We start from the raw sequence: 20,463 nt of genomic DNA, 5'->3' as shown, positions 1-20,463 counted from the left end.
AGCTACAGTGTCTTGTGTTGCTGACAGTGTTTTCATTCTTTTGTTTCTTCCGTCAGGCTGTTATCTGATCTGAGAACTGATTTTAATATGTATTTGTTTTAGCAAAAGATCTATTGTTGTTATTACTTGGGCACACATGCTATGACTTTCTTTCCATATACTTTGAATTTGCCAAAAAAACTGCTATATTGTAGTAAGGGTAGTTTTATTAGAGAGAGATTTTTAGGTAGAGGTTTATTTCTTTGTGGCGCTCTGTCATTTGGCTTGTTTGCTACCTGTGTAATCAGGCAGAGGATGTGAAAGGACAGGGCAGTGGATGACTTCCAAACATCGCAGGCATCTGTCATATTGACACCTCTGCTGTGAGAATCTGTCAAGCTGCTGTTGACCGACCTTGCTGTGAGTACACAGTTGTACACGAAGGCCTAACTGCTCTCACCCTGACACTTTCCACTTGCACTCTACACACACATACTCAGGCTCATACATGCAAGTGCGTTCATGTTGTTTGAAATCCAGAAATATAGAGAAATCTCGACATAATGCTCCGAGCCTGCTTATACACTTGTTTACCAGTTTATGTTGCTCCTTTGGCCTGACATGACCACGGTTGTTTGATCTGATTGAGTGACCATCATCAGGCCCAAAGCCCCCTGTTGTCACTAGCAGGGTTAAAATTTTAATATTGATTTGTTAGTTTCCAGTAGGAACAACGGGGTCATGATTGGCATTTTAATAATGATGTGTGTGTGTGTGTGTGTGTGTGCCATGCTTGTTGTCTCTATGCATGTTGATTTTCAGGAATATTATTGAGTACTTCTGTTTTGTTTTTGTTGGTAGCAGCCATAGGCCACAGGAGTAAATGGTTGAATTGGCCTGTAAAACACAATGATCTAATAGATATTTTGATTGATTGATTGATTGTGTTGACCCACTCAGTTTACCTATTTCAAACCTTCCTGCAGCTGCACTCCTTGCTCCTGCTGCTGTTGGTGGTGAGAGGACATTGATCCAGTGAAATGAATTTGTGCATGCTGGAGACATAAGATGTGTGAGTAACACTGCTGACTTACTCTGATTTGTTTTGCTTGTGAGTGAGTGTGATTTGAGAATGAAGTAATAGCAGGCTTGGAAGTGTTTGGCGGGCCCCCTTGCTAAGCCTCATCCCCCGTCTACTGGCACGTGGAGAGGCTGAATTATAGACGGCAAACGCGCAAACTATTCACTCAGCCCATCCTCCTTGCATCAACACTGTTAATTATACTGCTGCTACACTTGCATCCCTTCTATTTTAATCCTCAACTGAAGGAAAGTGCTTCATCCCAGAACACACACTTGAGCACACACAGAGGCGTGTGCCAGCTCCTTGCTGAGTTGGGAGTATTTGTTTGGCAAAAAATAGGTTCAATGCTTTTCAGATATCAAGAGTAGGATATTTATTTTTTGCAGAGGGACTAGAGGAATGGGAGTGTCCCTATAAACACCTCGCTGGCATTGCCCGTACTGCCCTGTTTAACAAGGCACAGTGCTGGGAAATGCTCCCACTGCATTGGTGGCCTGGTTGCACAAAGCAAAGCAAGGCAATGTTTTGTTAAACATAAATAGTGCTGGCATTTTACTACAGTGTAACAAGTGGACATATTTCAACATGATAGCAATAAACTTATAGTTGTTAGATTCAAATGTGTGACTGCTATGGCGAGAGTCACTTTACAGCCCCATATAGGAGCTGTCAGTAGAAACAATAAGTGAGACTTACTGAGCACTATAGGATTAGTTTTGTAATCCAAAGCTTTCTCTTCCTGAATGTCACAGGGAAACACTCCCATAAAAATCACAAATCTTTTTCACCTGGAGGAAATTGCAGTAAGTTGCTGGGGGGAAAGGTATGCCATTTGGCAGTGTGCCTGTGTGGAAATGGTTGTCAGTATATTTCCTGTGTTTGACATGAGATTGTCATATTAAATTTCTTAAAGATGTTTTTTTTGAAGCATCTACGTTAGTTATGCTATCTGATATCAGAGTGTGTTTGACTTTTCAGTGAACCTCTGATTTTCCTGCCAGCCAGTGACACTGATTATTCTGCTTTCAATAAGCAGCAAAGCAGCAGCAAAGCTTCCAACAAACACCACATTAAGATAAATTTATTACCAACAGTAAAAGCCTAAAATGAACTCCTACGATGTTGACTTGTATTAATTCTTCACAGCTTTACCCTTTAATGGGTATGTGGGCTGCCGTTGTGCGAGACATTTACTAATATTTTTAATGAAGGAGAAAATTGACAATAAATTAACTTTTTTGGCGAAGAGTTACTTACAATCTTACTTGAGGATGTCCCTTGCACTTTGCACCTTTAAGTGCTAGACATGTACCTGAATGTATCGAAATACATTATTTTTTAATTCTGAATTGCTTCTTATCCCATTTCAATAAACGTTTGCATGGCAAAGCTTAAAACAGAGATACGATATGGCTTTCCAGGATATCTCGGTTTTTGTTCATCATTCTAATTAAAAGGCTGAGAAGAGCAGAGTTATGACTGAGGCAGCTACAAATCCCAGCCTGTGTCTAGTGTTAGGAAACAACGTATAATATACGCTGCCATTTGTGTGCAGTTGGACACCTGATTAAGCTGAAAGCTTGGCTCAAGCCTGTGTAGTGGTGGTGATTGAGTCCTTGTTTATGAAAAGTGAATTTAATCATGACCCCCCATGTTTATTTGCATTCACTGTATATTTTTCTTGTTTGTTTATTTTAAGGAGAGAGGTTGGGGAGACAAATCAGATCCTAGATTTTGTTCTGATCACCTTGATTGGACTCAGAGACCATAACTTGCATTTCAAACATGAATTTTAAATGAAGGTGTTCTTAGCTTGAGACAGCTACTGCAGAAATAGCATCTCTATAAGCTAGCAGGGGACAGAAAAGTGCAGTCTTTGATATTTGCAGAATCAAAAAGCAGCTTTGTTTGTCTTAGTCAAAAATAGCTATTGTCCCATTAGATCGCAATATATATGCTTATGGGTTGTTTTCATGTATATTCTTTAAAAACTGGTGTTGTATGCTTTGTCTTGCGTGTGTTTGTTCGAGCCCTTGTCTGTGCGTGTACCTGTCCATGTGCATCAGGAGCTCCCTGTCAGTCTAATGGAAAGGCCAGAGAAAGGGAAAGTGCAGCCTAGAGCAGACTTCCACTTTTAAAACTCAGCTTCCAACGGCTGCAGTTCAGCAGCCAGCCAGCCACCTCATTAGGATTTTTTACATTCCTCTTCAGGCTGAAACACACTGCTTCCTCTCCATGCCTCTTTATAACTTCAGCTTTTCCAAGCTGACAAACCTAAATCTGAGCCTTCTCACTAAGACAAATTATCTGCAACTCTACCAGCAAATATGAGGCACTAAACCAATGTGCTCTTGGGCTGTGTAGATTAATGTCTTATGGAGAAGAAAGTGGTGAAACAGCTGTTAAGAAGATTGGTGAAAGCTTTGCATACTTTAAGTCAATACGAGCTTCATTAAGACTGTCATCTTTTTGTTTTGACGGGGCAGCTGTTAGATTAAAGTATAAGAAGTTGTAATTATTCCTTACTCAACCAAAGCAATTAGCTTTTTTTCTTTGTTGTTAGAGGTAAATGGCCTGGTAGGAGTTGGACAAAGGCTTTCATTGTTAAACCCCTGGCCCACCCAGATAATGACACTAGAAATAGGAATGAGTTTACCATTGCTGACTATAAACTATGTCAAGGGTTTCAAGTGTCTATTTATCTCTCCTACATACAATGCGAAACCCTGGTGGAGTACTTTCTGGATAAGACGAGAGGATGAATCGAGGACACCCTGCTAAAGATAATAGCAATGAATATATTCTGGCACCCCTCCAGAGCTGTCTTCTCGTGTAAGGCTCTGAGTGAAATTCACTTTGCCAGTGGTTAGCCATGGCCATTACTCACTGAACTGTGCTGCAGTGATAGCGAGGGGCCCTGAGTTGGGGCCGAGCAGCAGCACATCACAGAACAATGGTGATGATGAATGTCGATACAGTGCCGCTGGTTTTTGAAGCGCTCCAACTACACGTGGTGTTTGCTTCACATGTGTAGTCAGTTGAAGGAATTTGTCGGTCCAGTTCTGACATTACTGTAGTTTGTGCCTCCATCCAGAGCTGATGTATTAGTTCTCAGTATAAGTTGATCACAAGCATAAAAGGCGAGACTGCTGTTGTAAAGTCACGGCAGTGAAAGAAAAGTATTCAGCTGACTATCACTTGGACAGTTGATGTTGCACTTCTCTCTAAACTTTGCCTGAACATGTCCTACTTCTGTTCCCCCCACTCTCACACAGACGTTCATCACTTCCTCCACTGAAATTGGTGGAATTCCAGGACCGCTGCTCGCGGTTGGATGATGTTAGTATCGTTTGTCTGCCAGCAGGTCTGCCTGTTTTTCTCTGAAGGTGTCAGGTTCTCAGGATGGCTTAATCAGACGGGCGAGTTTGCGTCTGGTTCTCAGCCAGGTGCAAGTATCCAGGAGGGGGGTGCAGACCGAAAGAGAGTGGAAAAAGAGCGAGGCAGATGGAGGGATAGGAGTGGCAGGGATGCTTTGTTACTTCCTGTGCATCTGTTGTGCTTATGGGCAGCTGTAGTCGGGTTACACCTCAATGGATATGTATATACTTCAGTTTGCCCTTCATCAAACGTTACTGCATGACAGGAAATGATGGTGCGTAGGAGTCTGGATTTACTGTTATGGTTTTTTTTTCCAGTTCTGAAGCTGTAATTCTTTGTTTGACTGCTGGACAACCTTTTGGGAAAGCTTGCTGTGTTGTGTTGTGTGTGTTGTGGAAGAGTTTAGTTTAACGAGAGTCTGGCCCTGCTGTTTAGTTTCTCTTCTTATCGTTTATACAAAATGTCTCAGAAAGTTTTTTTTTTCCTCATTTTACTTCTCCAATTCTCAGTCATCTGACAGCTGTTGCAGTAGTGACTCAGTGAATTACAGAACAGTCAAATAATCCTGGTATGATTCTCATACTGACCCAATCGATATAAATAATTTTCGTTTTGTTTTAAGCGTTTTTGCTATTTTTCTGCTGTTCTTCTGCTTTTCTGTGCTCATCCTCCCAGTTTTTTGATCCTACTGTTTTCCTTGTTTCCAAATTGTGTTTTGGTCTTTGTTTCTTCTCTGTCTCTCCAGCTCCACTTGCATTTAATTCATCTGGTTTTCCTGGCAGGCTTCATGCACACAACCGTAGTGAGGTTCCCATGCCAGGCAATGTTCAAAGACTTCACTGTGCTGGAATGGGGCCCCAGCCTTGCCCAAGCCAGACAGAGGGACCTTTGTGCCTGCTGCCCAACAGCCCAGTCAGCCCTTAGAGCAAGGAAAGATTAGGAGACAGGGACAACCAATGGGGTAAATGGTAGGGTGCCTGTTTGAAAGCCAGTGGTGTCAGCGAAACAGCCCCTTAGCCCCATTCCAGCACGCAGTAATTACAAGCTTGTAGGGCAATCCTTCAGCTCTTTTGTTTTGGCTTTGGAAACACTTGTTCAGTATACTGGGAAACTTCATTCCCTCTCTGTTTGGAGACCCAGGATGACGCGTCTTCAACTCCAGCATGCTGCCCTTTCTCTCTAGGACACAAGCTACACAATCCAGTTCAGCAACAAGGATTTCCCCTCCAGGAGACCGTAGCTCGTGTCCATGCCCAGCACCCCAACACGATGACTCAGCTCCTGTTCTTCTTTGGTTTGCTTGAGTTGCTCTCATTTTTGTGAGTCAGGTTTGAAAAACTCCAAGTCTAGGTTGATGTTTCTGATTCACTGCACTATTCATCCGCCCTGCTGACTGACTGCTGTCTGTCTCCCATCTTTAATTACATGTGGTGTAAATGTGTGTGTTTTGTCACAAGATCCAGGAAGGCCTGTTGCCTGAGTCACTTGTAACACTTGTTACTCTCTCAGTCCTCTGTGTTGAGACTCGTCCTTACAGCCAGAGCAGCATGCTGTAGTTATTCAGAGGTGCACCGTGAAATCACCAGTCCTTGGTTTGTACCACAGTTCTGCTCTTCTCTCAACAGGTCTTACAGACCAGCTGGGAGGTCAGAGCCCCAATTGCAGGAAGAGTATTTATTCAACAGGCTCATGCTGTCGGGACTTGTCCCACCAACATGTGAAAATATATGCTGTTAAATTCTCCTGGTGAGGGTTCGAGGATGGTAGGATGACTGGAAAAAGGGACTGCTTTATTTTGGTTTTTTTCTTGGTTTTCTCCTACTTCCTCACTGAGCGTGTCTTTCATGCTTTAAGTCCATCTCGCACACAAACGTACACAAGGCACTCTCCCTCAGTCTTTATGCCACACTCTTCCTTTTAATCTGACACGAGCATGAAGCCAGTCGTCTGTCTGCATGTCCGTCAGCGAGAAGATTAGAAGCCTGTTTTCTGGGACATGTGTGCGCGCGTGTTGCTTCTATTCATCTGTCTGTCCCTGCAGACGCTCTGCAGCATGAGGGAATGAGGCCCAACACTCTGGGACTGGACTTACAGTTTAACTTTTATTCCCTGATGATATTCACTCTCATTCATGTCAGTGAGAGACTGTTAGTAGGACATGAATGAGTTTTTTCTTTTTAACTAATCAACGAGCTGTGCTAATGCATGTGCTTCACATGCATTACTATCATGGCATAAAGAATAGCTGCCTGCTCGTTTGAGGAGTCTACAGCAGGAAACCTTCATGTGATAGATGGAAGATCGCAGTGGAGATATTTTTTCATCTTACTTGAATTTCTTCTGGGAAAAATGTTCATAAGACTCATGAAGCTTGCATAAAGTGATGGGGTTTAAGGTACGTTATCATGTAACCATGAAGCCGTGAACAGTCTGGGTTTTAATTTCAAAATTGTCCTCTCCATTGCATTTGAGGCCCTAATGTGAGTGTTTTGTTGCTTTATCACACTTGTGCCTAATACTGGAGAAACTGCAGTACAATATGCACAGGTTTGCAGGTTTGTTGTCAGAAACCACTCTCCCATGTTCTGAAGTGAGGCTGGCAGTGGATTCTTTGCTTCAGGCTCTCTGAAACTGGAATCTTCTCTAGAGCCTTGAGATTTTACACTTGACTTGTCTATTGATGTTAATATTATCAAACTACATTGTCAAGGCAGCAATTGACCCATCTCTTTTGATTGTGTTACTGTAGCATTGTTGCTAGTACATGCACACATGGTATTATGCACTCCTTTGTATTTCTGTGACTGAGAAACACACCTACATCTTTGCTTACTTTTATTGTTTAAAGGAAAAGAGAAATGTCTTTGTTCTACTGTGGAGCGATTTGTCTTTGCATGACGTTGGCACTGATATTAGGATGCAGTGTGAAGGTGGCTGTGCTGTAGGCCCATCACAGTGGACCAATTGCTAATGGCTAATGTGATCACAGCCACAGGCCAGTCAGGGCCAACTGAGAGTGGAGCCTTAATCTCCTCCTGTGTCTCTCTGCCAAATTGGCCTGATTTGTCAGGCAGAGGATCATCACCCACTTCTCAGATGACTTTCAAAGGGCTCCTTTGCCTTTTGATGTGCAGCTTTTAGTTTATTTGATCCTGAAAACTGCAACTCGACATTACCATTCAGTAATGTTGGCTACTAATGGGAGAAGTAAGAGACGTCAGACAAATCACAAGCCAAGTGTCAGTGACAGGAAGAGGCTAGAGCTCTGCCAGCTGAAGACACTGGACTTCACTGATCAGATCATTTTTCTCTCACGTATGATTTTGCTTATGACATTAGTCTTTAACAGGTTTATTAAATTGCCAAGTCATTTGTGCTGTTCTTTCTGGATAAATTAACTGATTATGGCAAAGGCATAACTTTGCTCAAATCAAAGTAAAGTATATACACCTTCTATGAAGTAAAAAAAAGATACATTGTTGAACCCATTTTTGAATTTGGCTGATCTTTCATGTTACGTCTCGATGATTATGCTGAAATTGGTTTGAAAAGTAGGTCCCCTTATCTGAAATTGAACATGTCAATGATTTATTTCACTGGCTCTTAAAAAGCCATCATAAAAAGAAAAAAAAAAACTCATTCTGCTCCACAGGACAGTTTGTGGATTCCCTATATATCTCTCTCACTTCCTACAGAGGAAACATTTGCATGTTTCTAAAAATGTCCTCAGACATTTTCACTGGAAATGTTTAATGGACAATGCCCTTGTGTATGAGAACAAATATATATATATATTTTCTAAGACATCCTGAAAGCACATTGCTATCATGCTATTTTGACAATGTGAAAAATTTCCAGAGTAGTGTTAAGCAAGAATTCAAATTGTAAAAATAGATTTACAACTGTCTTCTTCCCTGTCAAGCAGTGTCACAGGCACTGATCAAAGCCAGTGAAGTGTGAAGTTGTCTTGTTTTTCAATAACATGGATCTAATTTTAACAGCTTTATTATTTAAGAAGACATTCACATTTATTTCAGTTTTTATTTATGCAAGATAAGGTCGTGTAAGTGAAGATATAGATGGATTTGTGGTTGTTTGCTCTTCAAACGCTTACGGACTGATTTCTCTTGTCTCTCCAGGGTTTTGTGTTTGGAGTACGAAAAATGCCAAGCAGAAGTGTCAGTGCTGTTGAGGAGGGAACATCCAGGCCTGAGTGCTGAAGAGGTGCCCCGTCCCTTTTGCCTCTTCATTTATTAATCCAGACAATCAATCTGCCCATGAAGTCAGGGAGCCGCGTCCCATCCCAGAGGCAGCCATGTCTACCTGCTAAGTGCCTTTAGCCTTTGGCACAGGTGTCATGACCAGCCTGAAGCGCCCACCCATGGAGCGCACTGTATCGGGTTCTATCCCAGCCACTGATGAGTTTTACACCCGCCATCTCCGTTTGGTGAATGGAGGGGTTGTACCAACACGCACAGACAATGTCCATGCCACTGTGAGCACAGGGGTGCCTAAAATGGGTGTACGGGCTCGGGTGGCTGATTGGCCCCCAAGGAAAGACATTGCAGGGGCTTTGTGGCACTCAGGTGTCGAGTCTGAGAACTCTGGTATGCCCTCAGTTGGAAAAAGTCACATTAGGTTAGGCTCTGTTATAAGCCCTCAGGACTCATCAATGCTGCGTAACATCCATAATACTTTGAAGAATCGCACCCAGGCCCAGGCTAACAATTACAGCACTGACACATGTTACCTGGCCCCGGGAGACTACAGAGGTCCTGCAAATAGAAGCTCACGGCAGAGGCGCATCCGTCAGCGCAGCAACAGTGACATGACTATTGGTGAGATGGAAGGTAGTGGGGACAGTGGAGAAGACTGGGGTCCATCATCAGGAGCCAAATGGTCACCTCTTCACCGTGAATACGGTAGCACCTCCTCAATAGATCAGCATGGACCATCTGGAGAGAGCTTCTTCGAAATGCTTAAGGGCTATCAAGGGGACAAAATTGACCAGCGTAGCCCTGCTCCAGAAAAGCTGGAGGACATGCTGAATGTTGGGCCCAAGCAGGCTATCATTGATTTTCCGGAGGAGACAGACAACCAGACTCCTAAGACCAAGGACAGAGATAAACCCCCAAAGAGACGTAGTAAATCGGAGACAGGGGGTGAGTCTATATTCCGCAAACTTCGGAATGTGCGGGGTGAGTCGGACTCCCCCAGAGCAGGATCTGACATAGAGGATAGCCGGACAGAGGACCTTGGGCCCCCCCTTAAACCCTGGTTGTGTCAGAAAGGATTTGCCCACTATGATGTTCAAAGCATGCTGTTTGACCTCAACGAAGTCATTCAGTTGCGGCAGACTGCAGGCAAGAGGAAAAACACCACCACAGGTGCTTCTGCTGCTGCTGTAGCCTCGGCTACCTCCACCCTCTCCTCCACCCACAGCCTGCCTTACAGCTCCCCAAGTGGCAGCCAGGAAGAGCTCAGTTCAAGGGACAGTCCTGGTCTGGATGCAGGAGATGAGCAGAGCAATGAAATGCTGCTAAGTTGTCCCTGCTTCCGCAATGAGATAGGCACTGATGGCAATGGGAGGCGCAGACTGGGAGGAGGTGGGGCAGGGTATCATGGACTTGTGAGTGGGGTAACAAATGACAGGGTTAACAGCAGCTCAGGGAATCTGAATGGGGAAGGAAAATTGTATGAAGCATCTGTGAGCACGCACTGTTCAAATGCTGGGGTAGCAGTGCTTGAGGGACCTAAGGAGGGTCCCAGCACACTCAGTGAAAAAGGCAAACAGTACATTGTGGAGCATGTGGACCTGGGAGCCTACTACTATAGGAAGTTTTTCTACCTTAGGGGTAATATGCATTTGACTATTTGTAATGTAACATCATCACATGCACTAATAAGCACATGAATGTGTTGTTTAAATCAGTAATGATGAATTTCCTAACAGATGTTTTTTTAATTGTGCCTGTTGCTCTGCTGCTTCTTCCTCTACCTCAGAGCACTGGAACTACTTCGGTATAGACGAGGCACTCGGCCCAGTGGCAGTGAGCTTGCGCAGGGAGAAACTAGAGGAGGACAAGGAGCACGGTCAGCAGTACAATTACCGCCTCATCTTCAGAACCAGCGAGGTCAGCCCTACTGTCCTATCCTGATTACCCACCACAAACTCAGTCTCAGCACCATATCACATCAGTTCTTTCTGCTGTGGACTAAATCTGCCCACAATGTTTAAAGAGACAATCCATTGGTTAAGAAAACTAACTGGTTGCCTGTGGGTAAAGTTTTTTTATTATTTATGATGTTGGCATTTTTGTGTTGTGTTTGCTGTATAGTAGGTGTGTGTTTCATCATGTATAGTAGGCGTGTGTTTCATCAATCAGGTCTGTGTATAGTAGGCGTTTCTCATTTACTACTATGCCTGCTCCATACTAGGAAGGCCAGATCAAGGTAGAACCGCTCTCTGCCCTTGTTTCTTATTATGCAACCAGCCCTTGGGCGATTCAGCTGTCTCCCAGTATCAGTAATGTGTGAAGATTCTTCCGGAAGTACACTCATCTTTTAGCCTCCAAGGCCTGTCAGGGCCCAACAACCTCAAACCACCGTGCAGAAAGCTTACTTCTCTTTTTTCAGTAAAAATAGGCTGTCGTAGTTGGTTGCAGTGTTGGCTCCAAGTCCTGTATGGTCGACTTAGAATTTTGCGTTTCTGTTTTTCAGTTATTAAACAAACATGCATTCCTCGAAAGATAGTGTGAAGGCACCTGCCAGAGGTTGTTTGTTATGAAACTAAACATGTAATCAGACCCCTACACTTTAGAGTGAAGTACCTCACGGCCCCCACCCCCTATCCTAACTTCCAAACTAAGGAACACAGGTCTATTGTGAAGCGCAGCCACAGAATTGCAGGAGAGAAAGTCTCAGCTTGCTCCAGCTGCTTCTGATAGCTGAGTGATTGAGTTCACTCCCAGAGCCCAGCACAGTGCAGACTTTGTGTACAGAATGCAGGGACAAGCACTCCCATCTCTTCTTCCTCACGTCCACTATCTATTTACCCAAGGCCTTTTTCTGCTGTTCTGTGTCAACCTCTTTAAGAGTAAAGTAAGAGGCTGCTGTTAGTTCAAAAACAACAGCAGTTTGAATGTTTTTTTGTAGATGTCTGGGCAGGTATGTTTTTTTTATCACTGCGTTTCATCATCAAGACAAAGTTGAAAGCACACCAAGGATTCCTGAGATGCATATTTTCTCTTCTCACTCCCAACTGTAATGCCCACATCCTCTCTGTCGCTGTCCTTTTAGCTGACAACTCTGCGAGGTTCTATCCTGGAGGATGCAGTGCCTTCCACCTCTAAGCACGGCACCACCCGAGGGCTGCCCATCAAAGAGGTGCTGGAGTACCTTCTCCCTGAGCTAGATCTGTCCTGCCTTAGACTGGCCCTAAACACACCCAAAGTCACTGAGCAGCTGATGAAACTGGATGAACAAGGGGTAGGAAGTCAAGTGTAAATTTACAGAATCTAAACAGTTTCTACTTGCCTTAATTATTGAACTTGTGTCTTGTGATTTCTTTTGTAGTACTCTATCCTGACATGAACTTCTAAAGCAATATTGTGCCTGTGTGTTTTGTGTTCCCCAGCTGAGTTTTCAGGTGAAGGTCGGGGTGATGTACTGCCGAGCGGGCCAAAGTACTGAGGAGGAGATGTACAACAATGAGACAGCCGGGCCTGCCCTGGAAGAATTTCTCCAACTGCTCGGGGAGAAGGTTCGCCTCAAGGGCTTCACCAAGTACAGAGCCCAGCTGGACACCAAAAGTAATAACTTCTGAAAAGACTCGTAGATGATACATACACACAAACGCACAGTTTGAGGCCCAATTTATGATGCGTCTTCAAAGCGAACTGTTACAGCAGTTGACTTGATGGGATGTGTCTTTTGCTGCTTAGAGTATGGCCTCCACGTTTTATTAATAAGCGCTCTTGTATAGCTAGCTTTAGCAGCAGAAAGTGTCTCAGCGACTCATATATGCAGGTCCTGGGTTTCTCTTTCTTCATACTACTTTATAGTGCTGGTGCTTTGCTCCCCTACCTTTCTTTTTGTCAGATATTTCCTTTCAACTTTCACTTTACTTACCTATTTTCTTTTTCTTTTGTATCTGTTTCCCTCTGGTGAGACTATAAAAGTTTCTTTGTGATCCTAATGAGTGTGTAGATGTACTGTTAAGTGCTTCAATCTCTAGGGAATCTCGACAATTAGACCCTTTTTTTTTTTTTTTTTTTGAATAAACAGTTGATTGAGCATTGCTATTTTTGGTCAGCTTACCCTGACATTGTCCACAGTTCACTAGTGTCTACTTTCTTGTCCTTTGTTGACATGGCACCTTGTCTTGGATAGAAAACACAAAATACACAAGAGATATGGATGGTAGCAATTGTACCTTTGGATCTCAGTGCTGTGTTTCTATTTTTTCTGCAGCGGATTCCACAGGAACTCACTCTTTGTACACTTCTTACAAGGACTATGAGATCATGTTCCATGTGTCGACTCTGCTGCCTTACACACCCAACAACAAACAACAGGTAAAGAGTCCAGCCTTTTGTAGTACAGAGTTAACTGTATATCCAGAAACAAGGAAACGTTTTTGTTTGGAAATCGATGCACAAAAAATACCTTAAAGAAAGGGGGTGTATCATTCAGACAAATGCATGATGTGATTTTTGGCTTGTATAACAGGTTTGACCCAACATTAATGCTAAAGAAATTCATTGTTTCAAGCCATGTTTTTTAGTTTTATTAAATGGAACAGACTATGTACTTGGTCTATTGCTTCCAGATCCAAGTTCCATAGTTCTCTAATTTAAGCTCTGTTCAATTGGTAGTTACTGAGGAAGCGCCACATAGGGAACGACATAGTGACCATTGTGTTCCAGGAGCCCGGCGCTCACCCCTTCACCCCTAAGGCCATTCGCTCTCACTTTCAACATGTCTTCATCGTCGTCCGGGTGCACAACCCCTGCTCTGACAGCACATGCTACAGGTGGGTCTTTGTGTTTGACCAGGAGAGGTAACAAAGCAGAATAATAGCAAAACTGGGCAGAATGGTAACTCATTGAGCTTGCTGAGTGAGGACCACATTGGAAAAAACTTTTTCTTCTTCTATGTACATGCAATGTGGTTTTGGGTTGACAATAAACGGAAAGACGGAAGGAAGAAAGACAAAGTTTGTGTGTGTTCAGTATGTGTGCTGCACCAAAATCCCATTCTGGATAAATGCAGGTTCTAAAAAATCATCTTACCAAAACCTTGGAAAGGTTTCTAGCTTACAGTCTCTGAGAATTTTGGGAATGAAACTGTGCCTCACGCTAAGGTAGATTTTATCCCTCCAGTTACTGAATATATATGACCATATCTAAAGTAACTCATTATAGTTTTTAGTATGCCAGAATGACCAAACCAAGAACAAATGTTGAATAAAAATCTGGTTTTCATTTCTCATCTCGGTGCAGAATTAGCCCCTTTTTTATAGGACCCTTTAAAAGCTCCACATAATTCTGCGTGCTACCAGCAATGTTGTTTTCATGCAACTACTACAGGAGCATTAAGACAAAAACACTGACCCGGAGCCATGGGACAAACATAAAAGCCTGCTGCGTGACCATTGTCCCAGCTTCGTGGACTGTGTATATTTGTTTTAACTGTATGTCTATATACTGGAGTTTAAATATGTTTCATTATGGGCAAATAGAAATAACTGCTGAACTGATGGGAACTCCCGTCCTCTTCTTTACTGGGTGATTCTTAGCCTCGTGGTAATCAGACTGAAAGGGTGAGGTCCGCAGCCACTGCATATACAGGCATTATACAACCATGTTTGCTCCCTTTCACTCTCGTACTTCTGTTTCTCCTTTTACCTGTTTCTCCTGCTCACTTGCACACAGTTACACACACATGCACACACTTTTTCTTTGCACACTAATTCATTCAGGGGCTCACTATTCACACACTCATATCATACAAGCCTCCTCCTCCCCCTACCCCTCTTCCTCTTTCCCCCCCGCCTGCCTTTTTGCCTTTGGGTAGCGTGAGCCGGAGTGGTCTGAAGGAGTTAGTGCCATGCGCATGAAGTGCTGTCTTTACCAGGACATGCATGGGCAGGGAGGATTGTTGAGAGCCCATCAGATCTCAAAGAGTCCACTTCAGGAGCGGATGGGTCAGGCCAGCTGTCTCGGCTAACATCCGCATCAAATTTGGGCTAATTTGTTTTGAGCCATTTTTTTCTTCTCTGCCTTGTTTTTGACCATCTACTCCATCCTTTTGACTGGTGGACACCTTCATTCAGTTTGCTTTTTGTCCAAAGTGGACATGACTCACGCTCTGGGAAAATAAAGGAATAAGGGTGAAATGCTGGTTTGGGAGGCACAACACAGAGAATCCTTGAGGACAATCCAGTTACCCCACCCAGAGTCAGTCCTATATATCCGGCCTAATATTCTGTGAATCGAGATACCAAGACTTCACGTCTGACTTTTTGTCACAAGTCTTTCCCTGGATACCTTTCCCTGATGATTTGGACAAAATTCTCAGTCCATATAAGACAACACAAGCTTCAAGGATTTGCTACAGCATACTGAGTGGTATATCTTTTGTGTGTTGGATTGTAGTTACAAAATAGAATCAACTTAGTATCATCATTTTGTTGTCTTACATAGATTGCAACAAAGATTTGGGATATTTAGCAGCAATAATCTGACACGCATGATTTGATTTTTGGTAATCCAGAAGTTAGTGTTCTGATGACGTTTGTAAGTTGTTTGTTTGTGTGTTGGTTTTGTTAAAACCATGCATTTTTCAAATTTGCAAACACACACACACACACACACAAATATTTACATGCACACATATGAGCTTGAAGTGCATTTTTTTCTCAACGAGCTCATGGTCTGTTGAGAGTTTTGTTATAGTTTCACATGGCTGTGTCTGTATATTTTGCAAAGGTCCATGTCAATAATGCAGTGTTTTTACTTCTCTTATCTCTATAAATAATATATGTTATGATTTGTTGAGTCATCCAGTTATTAATAGCCTGTTGTTGCCTGCTGCTGAGATTTGTATAATGCTCAGGTCATATTGAGCCAGGCCGGAGCATTAGAGGAGTAAGTGGCCCGAGGCCAGCGGGGTGCTAATCTGCTACTCTCAACCGCTGCCTCAAAGTCACACGGGGCCAATGAGGCAGATTGCATAACTACATCTCTGTTAAGGAAATGTAGGCTCTTTGGTCTTGTAGCTTCAGCTGCAGGAATGCTTCCACATACCACAATGTAGCAGAGTGCCATGGTGTCAGCACTGGGAACTGGCTTGTCAACTTTGATTAGATGTATAGTATTTATATGCCGAGTGTAGTCAGGCATGGTTAGCAACATTTCTGCTACAGGCAGTGGCTGTGTTATCTGTTTAATGGATTGGATGGAGACTTGTCAGGGCTGCCAACTCAGCTTAAAACTGAGGCAATGTCTTGGTTTTCACATACTTGTGCTTTTAGGAGGTTACAGTAAACATGTTATCAACTGCTTATACCCTGAATACTGCTCCTGCAATGGTAGAAAGATCCCAGTGTTTTTAAAAGCATGCTGTGCTGAATTTGTTCTACATTTACACCATTTTCTTCTGAACAGCAGGTATGAGATTTCATTATCTACTCCTGTTCACTAATTTATAGTAACCCAACTCTAGGACAGCCATTGTGTGCAAATGGAATCGGAGCGGTCGAGGGTAACAGGAGGAGAGCCTTGCCCATAGGAATCTCGTCAACCTTCTCTTTGCATATTAGTGAAACAGGTCAAAGGAAACAACACCTATGGGGAAGCTGTGTAAAGTTTTATATTGATTTATGACAGGAACAAACCAAACCAAAGTGCAAAAACCTATAAAAAGTAATTTACATACATGGATCACAATATTTAATTTATTTAGCAATGACCTAAAACTCTTGGCATCTTCCTCTGCAGTGTGGCTGTTACCCGTTCCCAGGACGTTCCCTCCTTCGGACCCCCAATCCCCAAGGGTGTGACCTTCCCTAAGTCCACTGTCTTCAGGGACTTCCTATTGGCCAAAGTCATCAACGCAGAGAACGCAGCCCACAAGTCAGAAAAGTTTGGTGCTATGGCAACACGTACACGGCAGGAGTACCTGCGAGACTTAGCAGAGCGTCATGTGACCAGTACTCCAGTAGAACCCACTGGGAAATTCCCATTTATCTCCCTGGCACACAAACGACGGGAAAAAGTGCGTCCATACAGTGGGGCAGAGCTTCGGAGCCTGGGAGCGGTGACCTGGCAGGTGCATGCTGAAGATCAGGTAGCTGGTGCTGAACGCGAGTGCCTATTGGCCATTTCAAATGACTTCATTATTCTACTGGATCAGGAGGCCAAAGCGGTTGTGTTTAACTGTGCCACACGGGATGTGATTGGATGGTCAACGGGGAGCCCTGCCTCCATGAAGATCTACTATGAGCGTGGTGAGAGCGTGTCACTGCGCTCCATCAATAACAACACAGAAGACTTTGGAGAGGTTGTCAAAAGACTGGAGGTCAGTGAGACAGTGATTTTTTTTTTTTTTTTTTTTTTTTTTACTGTATTTTTATTTTTACCATCATATTTAGTTCTGAACTCTAGAAATCATATCCTAGATACATGATAGAAACTAATACAAACACACATTTCTAAACCAAGTAATCTCTGTAACCTGAGTACAAAGGTCAGGGCCTCTTTAAATATTGAACAGGAATGTAGACAACAAGCACTATGCAGAGCTTTTCCGTGTTATCTGTGACTTCCAGTCCCATAATGTGAAGACACGCTGTGCCCTCTGCCCACTTCCCTGACAACAGTAGTTGGAGAAAAATATGTATAATAGCTGCAAAAGGGTGTTGCCTCAAATTATACAGTCACCAAAAAGCCACAGCGGTAGTGTTGACTCTGTGATTATAAGTGTTGCTGAACATAATATACAGTCATTTGGTGATATAATATCATTACTGAGGTTTTCAGTGTGGTGTAGGTAAGGAGTGTATTTTGGTGGGGCATTTAAACCATTGCTCTGACTGAGCATTTTTAGTTGATGGTAAACAAAGTACAAGCTGTTGTCTGCTACCAGTCCCTTCTTTGAAAAACAGAAATGTGCTTTTTTTCACAGCCTTTGTTGTGGACATCATGACATGCATCAGAAATGTGGCTAACTGAAGCTCAGCTCATGTTGTGATCTGCTCCTGAGCTGTGCTAACCACTATTTACTTCTCACTTAATTTCCCTCAGGTAGAGGAATGGCTAGACTCAGTGTCTAATACTGTAGTAGTTGTCAGGAGAGGGTCCTGAATAATTTTCATTAAAGTGTTCATGCTATGTGATCAAAATATGTGTCTCAGCTTATGTGTGATAAGATCAGATATATTTTAAATCTAATATACCTTAAAACATAATTGAGTCGACAGAGTTAATCTCCAAAAGGTTTGCAAATTTAATGCATTGTGCATTTTTCACTTCTTTCTCTGGTTTCCCATTTCCAGCTGTTAACCAAGGGCAGCCAGACTACAGAGATGACCCTACGCCGTAACGCCCTGGGCCAGCTGGGCTTTCACGTTAACTTTGAGGGCATTGTAGCAGAGGTGGAGCCATACGGTTATGCCTGGCAGGCTGGGCTCAGGCAGGGCAGCCGACTGGTGGAGATTTGCAAGGTGGCAGTAGCTTCACTGTCCCATGAACAGATGATCGACCTGCTCCGAACTTCAGTTACAGTGAAGGTGGTTATCATTCCTCCACATGAAGACTCCACACCACGCAGGTAGAGTGAACATAGATGATCTATAATTGCAAGAGAAACTACATAATGGTTCTCAGGATCTCAGTGTAGTCTTCTGACTGTGACCACTCATGTGCCAACAGAGGCTGCTCAGAAATCTACCACATGCCACTTGTGGACTACAAGAACCACAAGGAGGGCATGCCCTATGAGTTAAAATTCCCCTTCCGCCCCACCAACAACAACACTAAGTGGCCACGGACCTCATCCAGCCCACAAACACGAGCTGCTGGCACAGGGGGAACTTTAATCAAGGCTCCGCCTGCAGACTTCAGTGACCGTAACTCCGCTGCTATTCCCCGAAGTGTGTCCAGCGACGGCCGGCCCCTTAACCCCAAAAGGTCACAAAATGAAGTGAATGCTGTTATGAAATGTGAGGTGAACTGAACTGGACCCAAAGCTCCAGTATACATTATGTCTTCACTCACATCCACATGTCTCTTCACAGATATTCCCCAAGCAACGACAACTATGCTCTTGCCTGCTCCATCGTGATGGGTCGCACACTACATAGCACAAACTCCCCTTCCAGTCACTCCTACACAGACACCATGAGCTCCAGCCACTGGAGGCAGAAATCCATGCCTGATGGGTAAGTTTTCCTTTATAATGGATTACATACAGTAGTAAATGCATTCTGTATGCTAAATTGCTGCACTGCTGCTCTATCTGACAAGACCTTCTTTATCTTAGGTTTAATAACAACAGCTGCCAGTCCCCTGTGTCATCTGTGCGGCAGGCAGGCGATGTGGTCAATGGGGTCAAAGTATGCTCTAGCAGTGGTGTTGGATGGTCCCGAACTGGGGAGGGAGACGCAGCCAGCAGACTGGGGGAAAAAACCAGTGCAGGTAAGATGGACTTAGATAAACCACGATAGCTGTAACATATCTACAGATCTTATTTCTTATACATCTTTGCCTCCTACAGACACTGTGGTTTCGAAAGTGGTTATACCTCGACTGCAAGAACAGAGCAACCACATGTCACCTAACAAAAGCACTAAGGTCAATCTGAAACACCACCACCAGAAACAACTTTTTTTGGAATATGTACAGAAAAATATAGAGAATTTTTTTTCAATGTTAAAAATTATCATTTGATTTCTTATCTGCGAATAGGTGGATGCTCCATATTCCTCCAGCCAATCAAGCAGCAACACGCTCTCAAGCAACGCCTCCAGCTCCGCCCATAGCGATGAGAAGTGGTACGAAGTCGGGTCACGTTCAGGAGTGCGGAGTGATCTAGAGCTCAATGGGTATCTCCAGGGCACCTCCGCTGACAGTGGCATCGATACCACCTCTTTCACTGCCACCCAGAGCAGCACATCCTCTTCCACTGGTGCTTTTAAGGCCAAAGAGAAAATCCCATGGCAGGATGACCTAGCAATCAGCCAGAGGGCCACTGACACTTCACCTCCAACAAAAGACACCCTTGTTGCCACTGTAGGCAGTGAGAACCCTGCAAAGAGCCCATCAGCCTTTCCTGATACTGGCTCCTACAGCCTCAGTGATGTTGCCTCCCACTCCAGGTGTGCTGCTGTTCTGTTAGTCAGCTGTGAAGGCAGCTGAGGAATTTGTGTCCTTGCATCAGTTTTCCATTAAGCAGGCAATAATTCATTGCAGTCCCCATATACGCTGTAACTTTGGAGATAGAAAATTCCAAAGCTCTGCAGTTTGGCATTAACAAAGACAGAGAGGAACATGAAATAACAGTGTATGTGTGTGGTTCTTGGAGTTGCAGCTATCTCTATCTCCTGGTATCCATGATAAAAAAGGAAGTCCTTGAAGTTGCTACCGATGCTGAGCGCTGTTTCCCGTCTTTAAAAAAAATCCCACTTTCTTTGAATCAGCTACGGCTTTCTTCCTTCTCTTTTTCACTGAGCCAGAAATACCTCCGCTACATCACACCTGTACATCAGCAGCTTTGTCTATCTGCAATTCTGAGTGCGCATCCTAAACAGAGGAAATATTATTTGAAAGTGCTGGAAATGAAGCACAAGGACACTGTGTCCTATTTTTTTTTATGAATTCATTAGTTCCCAGTATCCCATCTGCACAAATAGTAAGAGATGTAGTGATGGAACAAGTTTACTACTAGTTTAGTGAACCTGGCTGTATATGCTCTGTATGCAAACAGTATTATTGCAACTGTCATAATATTTATGACAGTTT

At 43.5% G+C, this 20,463-nt stretch overlaps 1 protein-coding gene across 7 annotated transcripts in view; it reads left to right on the top strand.

Annotated features, from left to right (window-relative positions):
• The window catches only part of LOC113128550 (signal-induced proliferation-associated 1-like protein 1), a 32,270-nt gene that overhangs the window by 6,340 nt on the left and 5,467 nt on the right, over nt 1-20,463 (top strand). For 6 of the 7 annotated variants that reach the window (XM_026303969.2, XM_026303977.2, XM_026303985.2 and 3 more), the window contains 13 exons: nt 8,581-10,296; nt 10,445-10,575; nt 11,741-11,929; nt 12,078-12,252; nt 12,914-13,017; nt 13,318-13,475; nt 16,444-17,023; nt 18,000-18,274; nt 18,376-18,633; nt 18,741-18,884; nt 18,986-19,140; nt 19,220-19,296; nt 19,411-19,820. In XM_026303969.2, the coding sequence (XP_026159754.1) occupies nt 8,799-10,296; nt 10,445-10,575; nt 11,741-11,929; nt 12,078-12,252; nt 12,914-13,017; nt 13,318-13,475; nt 16,444-17,023; nt 18,000-18,274; nt 18,376-18,633; nt 18,741-18,884; nt 18,986-19,140; nt 19,220-19,296; nt 19,411-19,820 (4,154 nt within the window). In that variant the 5' untranslated portion in view covers nt 8,581-8,798. The remainder of the gene's footprint in view (nt 1-8,580; nt 10,297-10,444; nt 10,576-11,740; nt 11,930-12,077; nt 12,253-12,913; nt 13,018-13,317; nt 13,476-16,443; nt 17,024-17,999; nt 18,275-18,375; nt 18,634-18,740; nt 18,885-18,985; nt 19,141-19,219; nt 19,297-19,410; nt 19,821-20,463) is intronic. The other variant, XM_026304020.2, reaches the window with a different exon arrangement.

This window comes from Mastacembelus armatus, chromosome 22 (assembly GCF_900324485.2).
Source record: "Mastacembelus armatus chromosome 22, fMasArm1.2, whole genome shotgun sequence".
NCBI lineage: Eukaryota > Metazoa > Chordata > Actinopteri > Synbranchiformes > Mastacembelidae > Mastacembelus > Mastacembelus armatus.
This window is presented reverse-complemented; position numbering and strand designations above follow the sequence as displayed.